Below are 19,655 nucleotides of genomic sequence, written 5' to 3' on the forward strand. Positions count from 1 at the left end.
TAGTCTCAGGAGACAGAAGTGCCTGCTCACCACGATGTTCTGCTTCCTCTTGGCTGTGGTGAGGTTAGGGTCTCTTCTCCTTAGTAACAAGATAGGATGAGAGGAAATGGTCTCAGGCTGCACCAGGAGAGGTTTTGGTTTGATGGGAGAAGACATTTCTTGACTAAAAGCATTCTCAAAGCCTGGCACAGGCTGCCCAGGGAGGTGGTTGAATCCCTAGCCCTGGAGGTGTTTCAGAGAGGCAGAGATGTGGTGCTGAGGGCCTTGTTTTAGCCCCAGCCTTGGTAGAGTTAGAGAGTGGTTGGACACAATGACTTCAGAGGTCTTTTCCAGCCAGAACCATTCTATTACTCGGTGAAAACAATGAAATGTGACTCGTTGCAAACAATTTATTAGATAGTAATAAATAAGAGTTTAGCAGAAAGAATTGTACAGCAGTAAGGCAGATTATTCATAGTCTTGTTAAATATGCAACTGACAGACATTTTAACCTTTTTTACCTCTTTCTACCAAAGTGCTATGTAGAGAAGTGTATTTCTGATAGCAGTGCCAGGTGATGGCAAGGATGCACAAAGACAGACCTGATTGCTGCATTATTTCCCTTAAAGAAAACCTAAGAGTCCATAAAGATTTACTGGTATTTATGCCATGATGGTTCAGTAGAAAAAGTAGAGCTTGCTAAGAAGATTACAAAATATAAATCTTCTGGTCACTTTTAGCTACTATCATTTGTTCCAACTGCACTTACTAGGAGTAAGGTATGAGTAAAGTTCCTACACAAACAGCACATTCCTTTTGAACTTTCCTTTGAAAACTTAAGAGGCAAGTGCTGATTTTTAACTTATTTTTTAAATTTCTTTATTTTAAAACTTCTTTACAAAATATTGCACTGGTTTAGCATGCAGTTCACACGGAAGAAGTCATCAAGTGCACTTAAAACCCTGAAAATACAACCCAAAATGTTCCACGTTTATCTCATGGATACTACTCTGATGGGCAAAGATATGCTGCAGATTGGTAGGGTCTTGTCTGACACCTGGGAGCCAATCCTGACTCTGCAAAGGACAGGCAGAGTAGCTTACAAACTGTCTGACTTCCTCGCAGTATCAACCTTCATTCCTGCACTCTTTGCAGCTGGAGAAACTGAAGTAATCAGTCATAAAATGAGTTGAACAGGAATAACTTAGTACCTCCTACACGAGTTTTGGTCACTGCACATGTGTTGTAATCCAGGGTGGGATTTATTCAGCTTTCTGAAGTCCTCTGAGTTAAGATTCATTTCTAAATCTGTGTCTCCCCCTCTTCCATAGCCACCTTTTATATTGCACAGCAGAAGTAAAAACCCATTCTTTTTCAAACCCCAAGCATGCTAAACATTTCATATGGCTTCTAAAGTATTTCCCTTTTGACATCCTCATGCAATATCTTAGAATAAATACAAATACAAAGTAGGAGAAAGTTAAGAGTAAAAATAAAGCCAGCTCTAACGTTTGTCAGAAACCACATACAAAGAGTTTATCAAAGGTGGTAGCTCAAAGGTCTAACTGCTCTTTTAAGCCTACTTCTCAACAGTATCTTAAATATAAAGTGTGTCTACAAAATCCTGTAACAACCACAACCTCCTCTATGTCCCAGCAAAGGTCAAGAGGTCAACTGAGACTTGCTTAATGGCACTGGTAACCCCTCTGGGAACAAAAGCTCCCAAGCTTTGTCCAGCGTGCTAAACCACTGACATTTCATTGGCTTCACTGGTTAAGCTTGAGCCCTACGATAGCTTATATAGGAAAGACAAAAATACTTATAAAAATAAGAGATGTACTGTAGAGCTTTCTTAAAAAAATACACCATGCAGCTTCTGTACAAAGGTACAAAACTGTACAAATGGACCTTTCTCTTGTGGAAAAATCACCTATGTGGAAGCCTTCTGTGATGAAGTTTTTTTTGCTTAGCCATCAGATGCTGTGTCAGAGCTCTCGTTGGTTTCCGTCACTCATTTCTTTCAGCAGGCATTAACTGGCCATTTAATTTCATCAGAAGCTTTATGACGAGGCCTGCCTGCAGAAAGGTAAAGAAAGGCTGTCAGCTTTTCAGAAGGATGACACAAGCAGGCATATGACAGATGCAAGGAGATTAAAATGGTCAATTAAAAGCTGCATCCTTTTAGGAATGTGGAAAAACTGGAGCTTGCTCAGCCATCAGAAAGTGTTTCTCAATGGGGCCAATCACCTGCCCTATAAATTATCTTCCATTAATAGCTTTTTACTTCATTTCCATTCATACACAAGAATCAAAAGCAGCTGCTCTTCAAGAATGCAAGGAACTCAGACCTGCCGTTCTGTCACCACACGACAGTGTGCCATGTTGCCACTGAGACAGGCTAAAGGGACAGCAGCCATTTCCCACCAGACATCCACAAGTGTGAGCAAGACTCCACAGAGACCTTAGAGCAGCCTTCCAGGATTTGAAGGAGGCCTCCAGGAGAGCTGGGGAGGGACTTTTTACAGAAGCATGGAGTGACAGGATGAGGGGTAATGGCTCCTGACTGGAAGAAGCTGGATTGAGATGAGCCATTGGGAAGCAAAATTCTTCCCCCTGAGGGTGATGAGGCACTGGAACAGGTTGCGCAGAGAAGCTATGGAGCTTCAAGCCTGGCAGTGTTCAAAGGCAGGTTGGATGGGGCCTTGAGCAAGTTTGGCTAGTAGGAGGTGTACCTGCCCTTGGCAGGGGGGTTGGAACTAGGTGATTTTGAAAGTCCTTTCCGACCCAAACCAGTTTGTGATTCTGTGAAGGATGAAAAATGACAACCCTTACCTGTTTGGTGTGCACAATAAAGCTCATTTTGTTTTCCAGACTGTGGATTTGAAAACACGTGTCTCCATCTCCCAACTGCCACATAAAACAGCCATACCTCAGGCTGAGGAGTAAAGCCTGCAATGAAATGTAGGAACCTGTCACTCAGAAAATGTCCTTCTCCATACTCACAAACTGAATTCTCCTTTGCTCACTTAGAATTCTGATGGAGAACAGCACATTCCACAATCTAGTTGTAGCCTATGATGTACAGAAGTAGATACAACAATTGTTTTATAAAGATCTTAAGGTCTTGGAAATCTTCATAGTCAAGTTTAACTAAAGAGTTGGATCAGAAATCATAGAACCATGGATGAGAAATCATGAAATCATTAAAGTTGGAACAGACCCTTAAGGTAATGACACTAAGAATTCCAGAGACCAGGATGAAGCTTAAGAGTTACCCCTGACAGTTCACTGAAGCTGACCTTTGTTTCCATGTTGAGGAGGTGAAGCCCTTTTACATTCACTCCTACATAGACTTTGATGACTTTATGGCTACTTGAACTTGCTTTGGTGAATATCTGTCCTGTGAAAAAAGCCGCTCCATAAGTGGGGATTTCCCAGCAGTTCTGCAGGAACATACGCTGCAGGTGATGCATCTCTTTACTTACACCGTCACTGGTGCTGAGGTTCTGCAAACAAAGCAACAATGGCAGTCAACAACTCCCTCAAATAGCTGTCATTTGAAGAACATCCATTGGTTATTGCAATTCCCACTAAATGAACATTCCCAAAGGGCTTTCCCAGCAACATCAGAACTCTACAGCCATAGAAAGGCTCAAATGCCAAAAGAGGCTGAGGCAGAATCATAGAATGGTAGGGGTTGGAAGTGACCTCCAGAGTCCAACACTCCTGCCAAAGCAGGACAACCTGGAGTAGGTCACAGAGGAACATGTCCAAGCATGTTTGGAATGTCTTTAGAGAAGGAGACTCCACGGCCTCTCTGCGCAGCCTGCTCCAGTGCCAAGAGTTATTGTGGAGTCTCCTTTTCTGGAGACATTCAAAACCCACCTGGATGCGTTCCTGTGTGACCTGCCCTAGCTGATCCTGCTCTGGCAGGGGGGTTGGACTAGATGATCTCTGGAGGTCCCTTTCAACCCCTACATTGTGTGATCATCCCTGTGAGCAGATGTCAAAACCCAAGCCAGAGCTGGCTTTTTTTTGACATGTATGTCAGAACTGCAGCATCCCCAATACACACTGAAGATAACTCATCAGGTGATCCTTGTATTTACTTTTAACAGTTCTCACTGGACAAGGGAAAAACCCCAGCATTTCAACCAGAATTTAGGGCATACACATTACCAGCCTTCCATACCACCACTTTTCTTCATTAAGTGACACCCAAACAATCCAAACATGTTTAAGATGTTAAGGATCCTTTTCCCCACTATTGGATTATTTCTCTCACCTTGTATTCATGAAGTATCCTGTTTGTCCAGTGAGGAGCTTTACTTTTTAGCTTAGTGATTGGTACTATAGATTTAAGATTTTCTTCACTAAAAGAAAAACAAAAGAGAGACAAAAAAAAAATGTCCTCACTAAACAAAGTAAGGAGCAAGAAGGAAGCCTGCCAGCTTGTGTCTTTAAGGTCAGGGATACTCTCCTACAAACAACAGCCTGGATATATGGGTGAAATGACCACTCTTTTAATAAACATTTACATCAACTACCTCAAAAGCCCACATAAAATCCTTTTGCCTGCCTGAAGAGTAACAAGCACAGCGGCTGTGACATGAATGAGTAGAGGTGGAGGTGGGAGAGGGTGGAGTGAAGATAGACACAACAAAGAACTGGAATCCTGGTGTACTCAGTGCTGTAGAAATGGATTTGGGAGGAAGAAGGCAGGTCCCAGATTGTGCTGGCAAGCAGAGAGGAGAGAAGAGGAGCTGGTGCTCTACTTGTGACCAGCTCAGTGTAGTAGAGAACATTCAAGTGAGAGAACGGTAATCATCTCCCTCCATGGTCTGTCCTCTTCTAAGAAGGAGGAAACCAGTCCCACAGGTTGGTTAACTGGACACAGTAAGAGGCTTCCTCAGCATTGTCCAGAGGCTCAGTTGTGCCAAACCCCTTCATTCACATGAAGAGTTTTACTCATTTTGGTGTTCCTGCATCTCAGTGCAGACCTACAGAATACAGAACCTCCATCCCTCTGCCTGGCACTGCAAAAACTCAGATTCATCTTTTTCAGACCCCCACATCCAGCTTCTCTTAATGCTACAAGGGATATGGGATTACTCTGAACTACAGCTCAGGGATGGGGAAAAAGAACAAACACAACATACTAAAACTCAAGACTTCCACAGCAAGTTTTATCTAAAAATACTTAATGTGTACCCATAAGTTTAAGATTTAACCACACATACTTACTTTAGAAAGCCCTGTTTGTGTTTCTTGCTCTCATAATTTCCATAGACTATTTGTAGAAGCAGACTTGCTAGTGTGATCAGCTTGGCATCAGGTGATGTATAGAAACCTTTCAGCAAATTGTATCTGGCTTCATCAAAAAGGATCAGGATAGCCAAAGGATCCTCAATCTGTGGAAAGATATTTAAAGAATGATTTCTGTGGAGAAGAAATCAAGTTCAGAAACTATAAAATACAGTTCCTTGTCAATTTGAGGGCGGAAGAGAAAGGTGTGACCCTGACTGAAGGGAACATTTTAGGGATGCTTTGTGATAGAAAAAAACCCAAAGAGGTATTTTCATTATGATACCAAGCTAAGAAGTGGTGTGGTTGGTAAGTCTGAAGGATGGCATGGGGCCATCCAGAGGGACCTGGACAGGCTGGAGAGGTGGCTGAGGAAAGTCTCATGATGTTCAGTGAGGCAAAGTGCAGGGTCTTGCACCTAGGTCAAGGCAATCCTAGATATCAGTGCAGGCTGGGGGTGATGAGATTGAGAGCAGCCCTGCAGAAAAGGACTTGGGGGTCCTGGTGGGTGAGAAGCTGGACATGAGCCAGCAATGGGCAGCCTGGGCTGCATCCCAAACAATGTGGCCAGAGATGGAGAGAGGAGATCCTGCCCCTCTGCTCAGTGAGAGACCTCATCTGCAGTGCTGTGTCCAGCTTTAGAGCCCTCAGCTCAGGAAGGACATGGACCCAATGGAGAGGGTCCAGAAGGCAGCCCTGACAAAGCTGAGTGTTCTAGAGCAGCTCTGCTATGAGGACAGAATGAGGGTTGTTCAGCCTGCAGAAGAGAAGGCTCCAGGGAGCAGCCTTCCAGTACCTGAAAGGAGCTACAAGAAGGCTACAGGGGGACTGTCTGCAAAGGCCTCCAGGGATAGGATGAGGGCAGTGATTTGAAATGGGAGCAGAGCAGATTTAGATTGGCTGTGAGGAACACGTTCTGCACCATGAGGGTGCTGGCACACTGCAACTGGTTGCCCTGGCAGGTAGCAGAGGTCCCATCACTGGGGATATTGGAGGTCAGGCTGGAGAAGGGACTGAGCAAGCTGCTCTAGTGGAGGATATCCCTGCTGACTGCAGGGGTTTGGACCAAAGCACCTTCCTGACTTCAACACCAAAGCTCCCACACAGCTCTTCACCAAAAATGAGCTACTACTTTTCAGTTGCTCTCTAAAACAGTAGAAGACAGCAAAAATTAAGTCACTTCTTATCCAGTGAACTTGTGAAGTTGTGGAGGCTCCATACTTAGCAGTGTTCACAGGTGGATTGGATGGGAACTTGAGCAAGCTGGTCTAGTAGGAGGTGTCCCTGCCCATGGAACTAGACTATCAAAGGTCCCTCCCAACCCAAAGCAGGCTGTGATTTTATGGTTGAACACACTGAATGTTGATGGTCAAAGCATTCTGCCTCTGACCACAACGTCATGCTATCATATCCCAGTGCAGACCTTTTTCTCTATTTCCAGTGGAAGTCTAACATCTCTTCTCAGGAAAAGCTGTGAAGTTTCCCTTTGAGGATCCAAGTTTGTCAGTTCAGTGAATATTTCAGGCCAGTCTCGAATATGCTGCAGAGGTTTGTGATATGGCTTCAGCTGGAGGCCTGGAAACAATCAAACAACCAAACAACAGGGTTTTGTTTTTAAATAAATAAACAGAAAATAACCAGCTGAGCAGACACAGATACAATGAAATGTTGCACCAAAACCAGAGCATCTGAACCTGAGGACTCATGAACAAACATTTTCCCCTCTGTTTTCTAAACTGCTATCCAAAAAAGGTTCTGAAACTGTTAACTTTTTGGCAAAACTCTCAGCATCAGCTCACTAAATGCATATGATGCACTTCTGTAATTTTCAGCTTCTCAAGAGTGAAGTTTTATTTAAAAAAAAAAGGAATATCAAGATGGACTCTCTTTAGTCTGGAGAAAGGGAGGCTGAGGGAGACCTTCTGGCTCTTTACAGCTCACTGAAAGGAGCCAGATGGGTGTTGGTCTCTTCTCCCCAGTAACAAGTGATAGGACAAGAGGAAATAGCCTCAAGTTGCACCAGGGGAGGTTTAGGTTGGCTATTAGAGAAAACTTCTTGACTGAAAGGCTTCTCAAAGCCTGGGACAGGATGCCCAGGGAGGTGGTTGAATTTCTAACCCTGGAGGTGTTTCAAAGATGCACATCTTTGAATGCCCTGAGGACCATGGTTTAGCACCAGCTTTGGCAGAGTTAGAGAATGACTGGACTCAATGATCTTGAAGGTCTTTTCCAACCAAAGCTATTCTATGATTCTGTGATCTTCCTGGTTACTTACTGAGGTTCTCAGAACAGATCCAGATAGTGAAGTACTGTTGAGTTTCTTGAGACAAACGCATCCCCTCCATGATCTGCTGGACAGTGGTGTTGTTTCCATGCTTCAGCTCAACGGAGCGATACGACCCATCCATACGATAAATTCGTGCCTTTTCATACTGCATCCCAATTTAAACAGAGCAAACAAAGAGCTGGTTAAAATCCTTTCTCTTGGTGCTTCCAGAAGGGGGCTACAAGAAGGCTGCAGAGGGACTGTTTGCAAAGGCTGCAGGGACAGGATGAGGGACAATGGTTTGAAATGAGAGCAGAGCAGATTTGGATTGGATGTGAGGAACAAGTTCTGCACTATGGGTGTGCTGGAACACTGCAACAGGTGGTTGAGGTCCCATTCCTGGAGATATTCAAGGTCAGGCTGGACAAGTCTCTGAGCAAGCTGCTCTAGTGAAGGATGTCCCTGCTGAGTGCAGGGAGGTTAGACTGGATGACCTTTGGAGGTCTCTTCCAACCCAAACCATTCTATGATTCTGGTGAGGAAAGCAACGTTCTCCTAATTCGGTATCCACACTGTTCTGTGAACTACAACTGCAGAATTCTTACACCTTTAGTATTTGTCAAAACTGCTTAGTTCATGTCCTGTGCAAGCTCTTAACACTCTGCTGTTACCACAATAACTATCAGAAATATGTTACTGATCTTTTGAGGACTTCACTTCTGTTGAATTCAAAGGCAAGCAGCCCTGAGGGATTTGGGCTCGGCTGCCTATGCACACCCTGCAACGTCCACCTCGCTGTTCCTGCCAGGATATTAATTATTCCCCTCAATTAGTCTGTACTAAAAAGACTGATTTTTTCAGAGGTAAGAACCACCCTTTCCACAGATCCCAATACAATCTCTCCAACATCTTTTAGCGTTCTTCGCTATTACTACTAAGAAATTATTTTTCCCCTTCAGAACCCCCACAGCTTTCACCCAATTATGTAGGCCCAAAATATGCCTCCTGAAAGCTGACTTTAAACTTAAACCAGATGCTTAAAAAATACACAAGTCATAAATCAATGACAGTTCTTGTGTTCATCTCTCCAGCTGCTTGAAGAAAAATAAAATTGCAGGAATTTGTTATTTCCCTCCTTCAAATCACGAACTGAGACATCAATATGAAAAGCTTCTGGGGGGAAAAAGAGAGATTAATGCCTTGGAAAATGTCAACTGGCTGCAGAAGGCTGGAATGGAAAGTATCAGTCTGGTTTTGCTGCAGTAGTCACTGTGACTCCTGCTGCACTCGTTTCTTTTAACATCATTTTTAATGTATTGATTTGATTGCAATAAGTAATTGTAATAAGTATCACCTTTTATGCTGGGAAATTTACTTCAAATGTCTGAATTAGGGTTTTTTGAGTCATCAGACACACACCTGCCGCTATTTGATCAATTACATAAAAGCTCTAAAATAAAAAGAGGTTAATTCATTCATTAATTCTTTCAGAAGATTCATTCCCATAGAGTGGAATTTCATCTAAACCATCAAAACCTGACAGATTTACTGCTACCTTCCTACAGAGATCCAAGGTGCACCTGAAGTCGATTGATGTAATTTGGTTAATTTAACATCTACCTCAGGATGAGAGGGCCAGAGAAAGCTACTGGTTGTATGCTCAGAAAAACCCAACCAATGGTTGATGTGATGCTTCTACAACTAAACCACATGAAAGCACCACATGCAAGGCCTTGCAGGTATTTCTTGAGCAATAACCACCCAGAAATATTTAGAGGCAAAAGATCTGTAAATATTGACACTAATTTGTCTGCTGCACACTTCCAGTATCAGTCAGAGATGAGCCCAGCTCTTCTACACATGTAAATGAAACCTAAACTTTAACCTATGAAGAAAAGAAACTCTTACAGGTTTGTTTATGGCTTCCTTCAGCAGTTTGGCAGTTTCTTCCCACTCGTTTTGTTTGTTCTCTTCACAGACATTCAGTGGGGATCTTCCTTGCTGATCAGTAATGTGCTGCAACCAGAACCAGAAACACAACCTGGCTGTCAATGCAAACAAGTTGGCAGTTACACATTCAGAGAATTCAAATCCTTCATCCCATGTAATCGACATACAGTGACAAAAGTAGAGGGAATGGAACAAATTTAACTATGAGCACCTTTGTTTAGCATGTTCAGCACTTTGTTGCTGACATGGACAGTGGAATTGAGGCACCCTCAACAAGTCTCTGTGACGCATTCAACACACAAGAGGGAAGGGATGGCATCCAGAGGGGCCTGGACAGGGTGCAGAGGTGGGCCCAAGACAACCTTCAGTAAGGTCTTGCACCTGGGTTGGGGCAATCCCAAGCACAAATGCAGGACGGGTGGAGAATGGATGGAGAGCAGAGCTGAGGTGAAGGACTTGGGGGTGCTGGGTAAGGAGAAGCTCAACATGAGCTGGCACCATGTGCTGGCAGCCCAGAAACCAGGGAGACCTTCTGTGCTGGGCTGCATCCAAAGCAGCGTGGGCAGCAGGGGCAGGGAGGGGATTCTGCCCCTCTGCTCTGCTGAGACCACACCTGAAGTGCTGGGGCCAGCTGTGGAATGCCCCAACATAAATGGACATGGAACTATTAGAGAGCATCTAGAGGAGGACACTTAAGATGATCTGAGGGCTGGAGCACCTCTGCTATGGAAGCAGGCTGAGAGAGTGTGGTTGTTCAGCCTAGAGAAGAGAAGGCTGTGGGAAGACCTTAGAGCAGCTTAAGGTATCCTCCAGGAGAGCTGGAGAGGGACTTATGACAAAGGCATGGAGCAACAGGATGAGGTCTAATGGCTGGATTGAGATGAGACATTAGGATGCAATTCTTGCCCATGAGGGTGGTGAGGCACTGGAACAGGTTGCCCAGAGGAGCTGCGGAAGCTCCAAGCCTGGCAGTGTTCAAAGGCAGGCTGGTTGGGGCCTTGAGCAAGCTGGGCTAGTAGGAGGCGTCCCTGCCCATGGTGGGGGGTTGGAACTAGATGATCTTTCAGATCCCTTCCAACCCAAAGCATTCCATGATTCTATGATTGAACAGAACTTACTCTGTCAATTTCTGGATGATTCAGTAGAATTTGTACTATTTCAGCATGCCCTCCTCCAGCGGCAAAATGAAGAGGAGAACTAAGTTGGCCATTCAAAAGATTTGGATTGCATTTCCCTTTCTCCAACAGCATTCGAGTGGCTTCAACTTTTCCATACCTGCAGTCAGGTTTAAAGCAGAACAGACAAAGCAAATGTAAAACTAAGTCTCTTTTTTCAATTATTTCAGACAGTCCTAAAACTGGAAAAGTGGATTTCCATGCTCAAGAGTTTTTAGCTTTGAACTGACAGCAGTGATAGTGGAACATAAATAAGTTTGTAGAAATTAGGATGAGTTCAGCACTTCCTTGGCAACCATTTATTTGATTCAGTACAGACACACTGAAGCTTGTTTTAAACTAGCTAAGTTTGGGTAGTTGGAGCAATTTAGTCAGGGCAAAACAGCTCAGTCTTGCTTCAAAAGAGAATCTGGAGAAAAGGAGGCTAAGGGGAGACCTTCTGCCTCTCAAAAACTGCCTGAAAAGGAGGTTTGAGGCAGGTGGGGGTTGGTCTCTTCTTCCAAGTAACAAGTGATAGGATGAGAAGAAATGGCATCAAATTGCACCAGGGGAGGTTTAGGTTGGGTATTAGAAGAAACTTAGATGATCAGAACATCATGAACTCCAACTATTCCTTAACTCTACCAAGGGTGGTGCTTCCCCATATCCCTCAGCACCACATCTCTGCCTCTTTGGAACACTTTCAGGGATGGGAAATCAACCACCTCCCTAGGGAGCCTGTTCCAGGCTTTGAGAACCCTTTCAGTCAAGAAGTTTCTTCTAATATCCAACCTATGCCTCCCCTGGTGCAACTTGAGGTTATTTCTTCTCATCCTAAAGAATGAAAAGTATAAATTATCATATTACATATATAATAAAGTATTATACATTATAGTTTATACTTTTGTCTAAATAAATAAAAATAGATAAATGTATCTATAAATAGATTGGAGTCTAAGTGTAAAATGTCTAAAGGGTTTTTTGTTCCTCCTTTTTGAGCCTATATGATAAATGACAGAAAGGGTTAGAGCTGAAGAGTCATGTTAGAAGTTTTTCACCATGAGGGTGGTGAAACACTGGAACAAGTTGCCCAGGGAGGTGGTGGAAGCCCCATCCCTGGATGTTTTAAAGGCCAGGCTGGATGCATCTCTGAGCAACCTTACAGAGTGGAAAGTGTCCCTGCCCATGGCAGGGGGGTTGGAACTAGATGATCCTTGAGGTCCCTTCCAACCCTGGCAATTCTGTGATTTTGTTAGCAGGAATGCACTGGATTGGTGGAACTACATCCACCTGACTCACCAGCATGCATAGTGGATGGGTGCCCAGTGGTCACTGTCCAGCTGATTAACAGAAAACTTTTTATCCAGAAGATGGCTCAGTAAATCAGAGTCACCTTCACAGGCGCTGCGGTGAAGAGGGAAATCATCCACCCACTGGTGTTCCCTAGGGATTTGCAGGGGAAACAGGAGGAGACAATTCAGAAATATTTCAACAGTTGAGAATATATATATATATTTAATCTACATGAAGAATAAAAATGAAGCTCATGCAGGTAAATGTGCCAGTATTCATACAACTAATAGTTTAGTCATGCAGCAGTCAAGCACAGCTGTGTTTCAGTCCATTATGCTAAGAAATGCTTCTCTAATGTTTATAAGGTTAAGTCTTTCTTGATCCATCCTTTAACTGTTGTGTTTTCAGCAGTCAGACTTTCAGTACTTAGTCATGCTTAGTACTGCAAACAGAATTTTTAACTATGGATTCATACAGTAAAGCCCTAAAGTAACAGGAACCTCATTCTGACCAAATCTACCAAGTACAACAAAACAAAGTTAGCCATGAACGAGAAAGGAAAGTAACAAAATACTTGTCCTCTGTGACACTGCTCATGCTACGTTGCCACTTTTCTCTTTTAGGGATCTGAATCTTTGAATAGTCTGGGGCTCCAAGGCCAAAGTATGGATTTATTACCACTTTGTCAACCTGTGAAGACATAATTTAAACACAACTGAAAAAAAGAGCTTGCTGAGATTTGGCTGGGTATTGTCTTGAAAGTAATGATAGCAGCACTTTAGAATTCAAGAGGATGATGTTCAGTGTGAGGATTTGAAAACCCAGAAAGAAATGAATACATGAACTGGAAAGTGAAAACTTGTATCTATGGTTCACAAATAAAAATGAAAGTATGGCTCTTACCCTATTGGTATATTGAAGGTCAGACCCAAACAGAGGGTTATAGATACACACATCTGCTTTCTCCAGTGCCAGCATTTTACTCTTTATTTCCAGGGCAGTGTAACCCATGTGTAAGGAGCTCTCTGTCTGACCAGGTTCTATGGCATAGGCTGGGTTTATGACATTTGTTTTAATTCTTTCCAGAGGAGATGGTCTGAATAAAGCTGGGATGGAGTGAGACTGGCTGTGCCGTTCATCCAGCCACCTGCAGGACAGAATGGGAGAGGAATTAATTTTCAGGTAGGAAAGGACTATTTTGGTCATGTCTGTCCATTAATGGTTTCATCTATGATAATTATAAATATATTTCATTATCACAGAATCCTGGTATGAGTTGGAAGGGACCTTGAAGATCATCCAGTTTCAGCCCCTGCTGTGGGCAGGGACACCTTCCATTAGCCCAGCTTGCTCAAGGCCCCATCCAACCTGGCCTGGACCAGGGAGGGGGTATCCACAGCCTCCCTGGCAACCTATTACAGTGTCTCACCTCCCCTTACTGTAAAGAATGCGCTTGGCCAATTTTATATCCCTAAATCAATCCCCAAATAGGACATTTTTTAACCAAATGTATTTGCTCAAACACATTTCCTGCAGATGCAAGCTCTCAAAGAAAGGAAATTATCAACGAAGGTTAAGAGTAACTATTGGTAACCAAAGCACTTAACCACACCAACACTCCTCATCCTACTTACTTTCAGTATTACTACTGTCAGCGTGCACATGCTGAGAAGCACGTCATTCCTGATTTGCTAAGGGCTTTTAAATAGATGCAGAAAGATGTTATGAAAGCTTCAGTTTCTGATAACCATGAAGAAGATCACATTAGCATAATCATTTCCTTCTCAATCACAAGAATGCTAGAAACCCCCATGTGCTACATCTACCAAGGTTCTTGTTTAACTTCTGCTTTGATATGTTTTCATTAGCAGTGTTTCTTACTTATCCAAGGCAATTAACATCCTTGCAGTAAGCGTAGCAAAGTGGGTGCTGGATTCACTGCAGACCCTCATGATGTCTTGTAAACAGTAGAAGATGGGGCATCCAGGAGTGTATGCATATTTTGTGTTATCTGAAAGAGGAAACACACTCTGAAGATACACTGAAAAGAAGAATCTGTCTTCTGGAGTTACACATTCCCAGCTGACTTTAGACTGGAGTAGCTCATTTTGCTCCAAAGGCTAATTTACAGAAATGACATAAAATCCTTACAGAACAGCTCAGAACTCAAGAGAATAGCCTTAAAATCTTAACACTGTTCAGTTACTATTCCATCAGTGTGATCAGCTTCATCTGAGGAATTACTATTAAATGTATACTGGTTCTAGAAAAAACATGTATTAGGACAGAGGACTAGAAGAGGTTATTTATTGCTATTAGTAACACAGTGGGATTTATTTAATGGTTTTTCTGCTTAAGGCCTATCAGTATGGTAAAAATGAGGGAGCTTCTCCAAAAGCACAAAGACATTAACTGCAGGCTCTTCTTCAGATTACTTTCATAGAATCATAGATTGGTTTGGATTGGAAGGGACCTCCAAAGGTCATCCAGTCCAACTCTCCTGCACTCAGCAGGGACATCCTCCACTAGAGCAGCTTGCTCAGAGCCTTCTTGAACTTCACCTTGAATAGCTCCAGGGATGGGGCCTCAACCACCTCCCTGGGCAACCCTATTGCAGCAGTCCAGCACTCTCATGGTGCAGAACCTGTTCCTCACATTCAATCTAAATCTGCTCTGCTCTCATTTCAAAACACTCCCCCTCATCCTGTCCCTGCAGGCCTTTGCCAACAGTCTCTCTGCAGCCTTCCTGTAGGATCCTTTCAGGTACTAGCAGGTAGTTCTAAGGTCCCCCTGGAGCCTTGTCTTCTGCAGGCTGAACAACCCCAGCTCCCTCAGCTTGTCCTTGTAGCAGAGCTGCTCCACCTCCCTGATCATTTTCATGGCCTCCTCTGGTCTCGCTCCATCAGGTCCCTGTGTTGAGGGCTCCTGGCAAGCAATTTACTTTGCCTTAAAAAGGCTTTATTCACCATTCCTTCTTCAAACAAAATCATTTAGAGACTTCAATAAGCATTCTTCTGAGTAAAGAGCTCTGAGTACAATCTCTGACTTATACTGGCATTCAGAAAACTCCAATGTTCTGAAATATAATCAAGTGAACAAATACAGCTTTATAAGTGTCCTATCCTTACAGAAACAAAGGCAATGCATTAAACCCAAGGTTTCTACCTTATTATTAACTTTTTCAAGCTTTAAAGCAGACATTAGTTTCCACCTGAATGGAACTTTGAATGTTTAAATACAGAAAAAGCAATGGAACACATGCATAAAAATTCTTAATAAACCCTAATATGGAAGTAGCTTTGGATTTTATGCTCAGCATTACCTTTCACAACAGTTGGAACAACGTAAAGTGAAGCCTCCTGGCCTGCATTCTCTCCATCAAGAGGAAACTTCTTCATTAACACCACACGCTTTCCTAGCACAGGATTAAACAAAATCAAGTGATTAACCAACAAAATAAACCAAAACAACCTAGAGCTGGCTGGCTGAAATCTTACTAGGTTCAACCTTTTTGATTTCTAGGGAAAAATAATAATATTATGAACTGTAATCTCAAGCAAGCTAAGAAATGTATGAGAAAATAAAGGGCATAAAGATGGTTCTGTCCATGATCATGAAAAATAACAGGACTCTGCCCCTTTTTTCACAGCAGTTTTCCTATACTCCTGATTTTTTCATAGTATTCACACACACACCCCAAACCACCTCTCTTTGAGATAAACAAGATTGGTTTTGATCTGAGAGCATGCTATATTCCATCTTAGGGTGAGTGCTTTACTGATGTTCTGGTAGCACAGTTTTCCATCTTATCCTCCCCTTCCACCTGTACAGAACTGAGCATTTGGTTTGCTTTTCTGACTTCAGCTGCATAGTTTAGTAGTAACCACACTAAACTGTGTATATCAATGCTTAAGCTCTCTGAGTCCATTTAAACCCCTCTAAACCATTCAGGTTTTTGCTTTACTAGGCATTTTACCTTACATTTTACTCAATGTGTATTAATGCTATTCATGATTCCTGCTCAACTAGCTTTATTAAACCCCTCCAACTCAAATTATTGCCACCCCCAACACTTTACCATGCTACTAGCTTTTTCTTTTCTGTTAGCGGTGCATTGTCCTGTTCGCACTGAAAACCTTCCTGTAAATCAATATGACCTGCCTTACAAGGCAGAGATCAGGGATGCAGCGAAGAGGAAAGTGCTTTAGTCAGTAGTTCAGACCAATCTGGAAATGAAATATGTTGGCTAAAACAATTCTTGTCAGCACAAGTGTGAAGCTGTTGCAACAAAGGAAATGTACTGATCACATTCTATCTCTAGATGTAGCCAGAAGTGTTTTCATGTAGGTAGTCCACTGAACAATGCTGGCTTTAGAAGCAGTCGGTTCATTAGTTCAAGTTTGAGCTGAAATTAGGGAGAAAAAAAGCCATTTCAGTCTGCTTTAGCAGAAGTTCAGCTAATAAATGTCAATTTGAGGTGAAGAAGTAGTGGTAGACAGGTGGAGTTTCACTTAATAAAAATCTTTTAGTAACTATTCCAGAGAACTTGAAAGGGAAGCAAAGGGAAATAAAAGATTTTAGCTGTAGAATCGGCTGTTTTTTTTTAAATGAACCTCAAAACATCCCTTTTTTTTTAAAACTAGTTGCATACTTTTGCATAACCTTTCCATGCTCATTGAACTGGTAAACCAGCTTTATAGAGTTATCAACAATAAATGAAAGTAAAAAGGTTTTTTTACCTTTAATACCCTGATTGGCTGGTGAAATTGGTTTGGTGGTTTCCAATACAAAATCCAAGATGCTCTGGGTTATCTCAGTGCCTCCCTGCAGTTTAGTTTCCAACAAAACTTTCTTTCTTTTTTTCTTCTGGCCTTCAATGGGAACTTCAAGCAACAAAATCTTTCAAACAATAATGAAAACAAAGGAGTTTAAATACGACCGAAACAAGTACAGAACACTTCAACAAAAGTCTTTATTGTACCACTGTAAAAGCAATAACAAAATCAGGAAGCATTGAATGTGGAAGAGCTGGATGGTGAAGTCATAGAATGATATTGGGTAGAAAAGACCTTCAAGATCATGCAGTCCAACTGTTCTCTAACTCTTCCAAGGATGGGGGTAAACCATGTCCCACAACACCACATCTCTGTCTCTTGGAAACAGCTCCAGAGATGGGGACTCCACCACCTCCCTGGGGAGCCTGTGCCAGGCTTTGAGAACCCTTTCAGTCAAGAAGTTTCTTCTAATCTCCAACCTAAATTTGAGGCCATTTCCTCTCCTGTCACTTGTTACTAGGGAGAAGAGACAACCCCCACCTGGCTCCAACCTCCTTGCAGGGAGTTGTAGAGAGCAATGTGGTCTCCTCTCAGCCACCTTGTCTCTAGATTAAACAGTGCCAGTTCCCGTAGCTGCTCCTCACCAGCCCTGTTCTCCAGACCCTCCTCAGCTTCCTTGCCTTTCTCTGGGCCTGCTCAAGCACCTCAGTGTCCTTTTTTGAGTAAGGGGCCCAAAACTGAACCCAGGACTCAAGGTTGTGTTCAGTGGTCTCCCCAGTGCTGCGTACAGAGAGACAACCGCTTCCCTGGTCACGCTATTCGTGATCCAAGACAGGATGGCAATATAGCAGAAGAGAAAATAACTGTTAACATGAATAAATAGAGAAATGTAACTAGTTTTACTTCATAGGATTTAGCTCGATACTCCCGGGAATTGAGGCTGGCAGTATTTTTGGGACGAATCACAGCAACGTAAGCATCTCCAGCGTTGTCTGGGTTTCCCATCTCTCCTTATTTTATCACTGGAAACAAGGAATAAACAGGAAGGAAAGGTTAGGTTAAAAAAAACAAATCAACCCAAAACACAGCATGCTGAACTTCAGGATGCAGTAATTATATCCTCTGCTTTCTCTGCATTATTCATTTATTGTTCTTCAGCTGGAGGAATACCAATGGTTGATCTAATTCCACTTCCTTTTCATGAAAGGGGAAAATCCTACATCATGGAGATTCCGTACAACTAATCTTGTTCTCCACACTCCCCTTCTCAAATACAGAGAATGTCTATTTTTTCCTGCTTTTAACTGTGTTCCCCATTTTGCAAGCTATGCAAAAGGGCAAAGATTTTTAGGCCTCTGAAAAATAGATGAAACTGAAAAAAGAAACCATTCTAAAGTGACAAGCACTGTAATTTATAAAAGGTGCTGTGACAAAGCACTGTGTGAGTTCCACAGGGACTGCAAGAAAATACATTGATTTTCTTCCAGCCCCAGGAAGTAGAACACAGGCTTGTCTACAGCCTAAGTAACAAAGATGATAAAAATAAACCAGAACATGGCTTCATTTACTTAGTTGGACTTCAGTGGGGCTGCACGCCGGTGCACAATTCATTAAAACACAGGTTCTGAAAGGAGGAAGTCTTCAGATTTTGCCCAAAGTGGACTGATTTAAGATAAAACTTTGCTTTCTCTTCTATTTAACCCAAACTGCCAAGTCTCAACAACCTTAAAAAGTTACGAAAATAATAGGGAAAGCCTCCCTAAGGGTAAAGTCACAGAGCAAGATTTGAGAAAGGTCACATCTGGCAATGAGCTCCTTCCAGCTGAGCAAATGAACTCCCTTTCAGTCTGTATCAGCAAGCACACATTGTTTTTTTGTGTGCAGACTAACGCCTTCACAAAGAGTTTTTAACATTACTGTTTCTTGTGTCCTTCACCTCTTCTAGGAGAAACAGAGGTCTTCAGATTCCCATGCCCTTAGTCCAGTGTTTTTGCTGGGATCAGACCACCTGAAAAAGAGTTAAAACCCCAACATAAATAACAGAATGCACATTTTCATCTTCAGTTAAGCTAAAACACCCTAGTTAGATGACTTAATGGTGGGTCTCAGTGATAGCCAAATAGAAACATCTAGTGGTTTGCATTACAGAAGCATCTAAAAACATGAAATAAGCAAGATGCTGATCTGAGAGAGCTCATACTTTGGGATACTAAGAGTTTTGAAAAGAACAAGAAACACCCACTTCTAGGCTGGAAAAAGCATCTTCCCTGGGCTTCCTTACATGGACCAGGATATACTAGCTTTGGGTCAGAAGCTTGTGTGGAGGGAACCTACACATTGTTGATCAGGTAATAGGTGAACTCTTGCCAGTGCTCTGCACGAAATCCAGAGTGGGGTGAGGATATTGGAGAAACAGCCCACAGAGCTGTGGTATGACTCCAGGGAACAAAACCCAAGAGGATGGCAAAGGGTAAGGCTGTGAGGACACAGTACCGATGCCCAGATTCAGAGGCACCAGCAGTGAAGTGACCCTGGTCAAACACAGATAGCAACATCACTCCCCGTCCCAAAGGAGGCAGGTCCTTTTCAATAAAGTGCCTCAGCCTAGCTTCTCCGTCATCTGCCCCCCAGCACCCTTAGCAGCCCGGGACCATGCTAGACAGACGGCCGCAGGACACGCGCATGGGGAAGGCCGCGCCGCCCGCACCACCGAGCGCAGGTCCCGCACAGGGAGCCGCGGCGCCGGCCTCAGCTTCGGCCTTCCTCGCAGCTCTGCCTCGCCTCAGCACGGCCAGCCGGCTGCCGACAAGGCAGCAAGACGAGCGGGAAGCGGCTCCGCACCGCGGCTACCTGCCGCTCCGGCAGCAGGCACGGCAGCGCTCCGCGCCTCACGGCCGGGAAACGCCCCCTGAACTTTCCTGGTCGCGCTCAGAA

The 19,655-nt window shown here is 43.3% G+C and overlaps 2 protein-coding genes across 2 annotated transcripts in view; one reads left to right on the plus strand and one right to left on the minus strand.

The window, feature by feature from the left end:
- Nucleotides 1–841: 841 nt before the first annotated feature.
- Nucleotides 842–18,729, minus strand: KRIT1 (KRIT1 ankyrin repeat containing). Its single transcript, XM_054161072.1, has 17 exons — nt 18,658–18,729; nt 17,625–17,743; nt 16,686–16,845; nt 15,269–15,361; nt 13,828–13,957; nt 12,850–13,093; nt 12,521–12,636; nt 11,953–12,096; nt 10,618–10,774; nt 9,458–9,565; nt 7,559–7,715; nt 6,707–6,858; nt 5,224–5,390; nt 4,265–4,352; nt 3,279–3,485; nt 2,812–2,928; nt 842–2,055 (listed from the first exon to the last, which is right to left on the minus strand). Exons 2-17 carry the CDS (start codon nt 17,724–17,726, stop codon nt 1,987–1,989), a joined length of 2,211 nt encoding a protein of 736 aa, XP_054017047.1. The 5' UTR covers nt 17,727–17,743; nt 18,658–18,729; the 3' UTR covers nt 842–1,986.
- ANKIB1 (ankyrin repeat and IBR domain containing 1) overlaps nt 13,110–19,655 on the plus strand; it is a 68,342-nt gene continuing 61,796 nt past the window's right edge. Inside the window, exon 1 of the mRNA XM_054161068.1 lies at nt 13,110–13,128. The gene's annotated coding sequence lies outside the window, so the exon portion shown is untranslated. The remainder of the gene's footprint in view (nt 13,129–19,655) is intronic.

This window comes from Dryobates pubescens, chromosome 4 (genome assembly GCF_014839835.1).
Source record: "Dryobates pubescens isolate bDryPub1 chromosome 4, bDryPub1.pri, whole genome shotgun sequence".
Lineage (NCBI taxonomy): Eukaryota > Metazoa > Chordata > Aves > Piciformes > Picidae > Dryobates > Dryobates pubescens.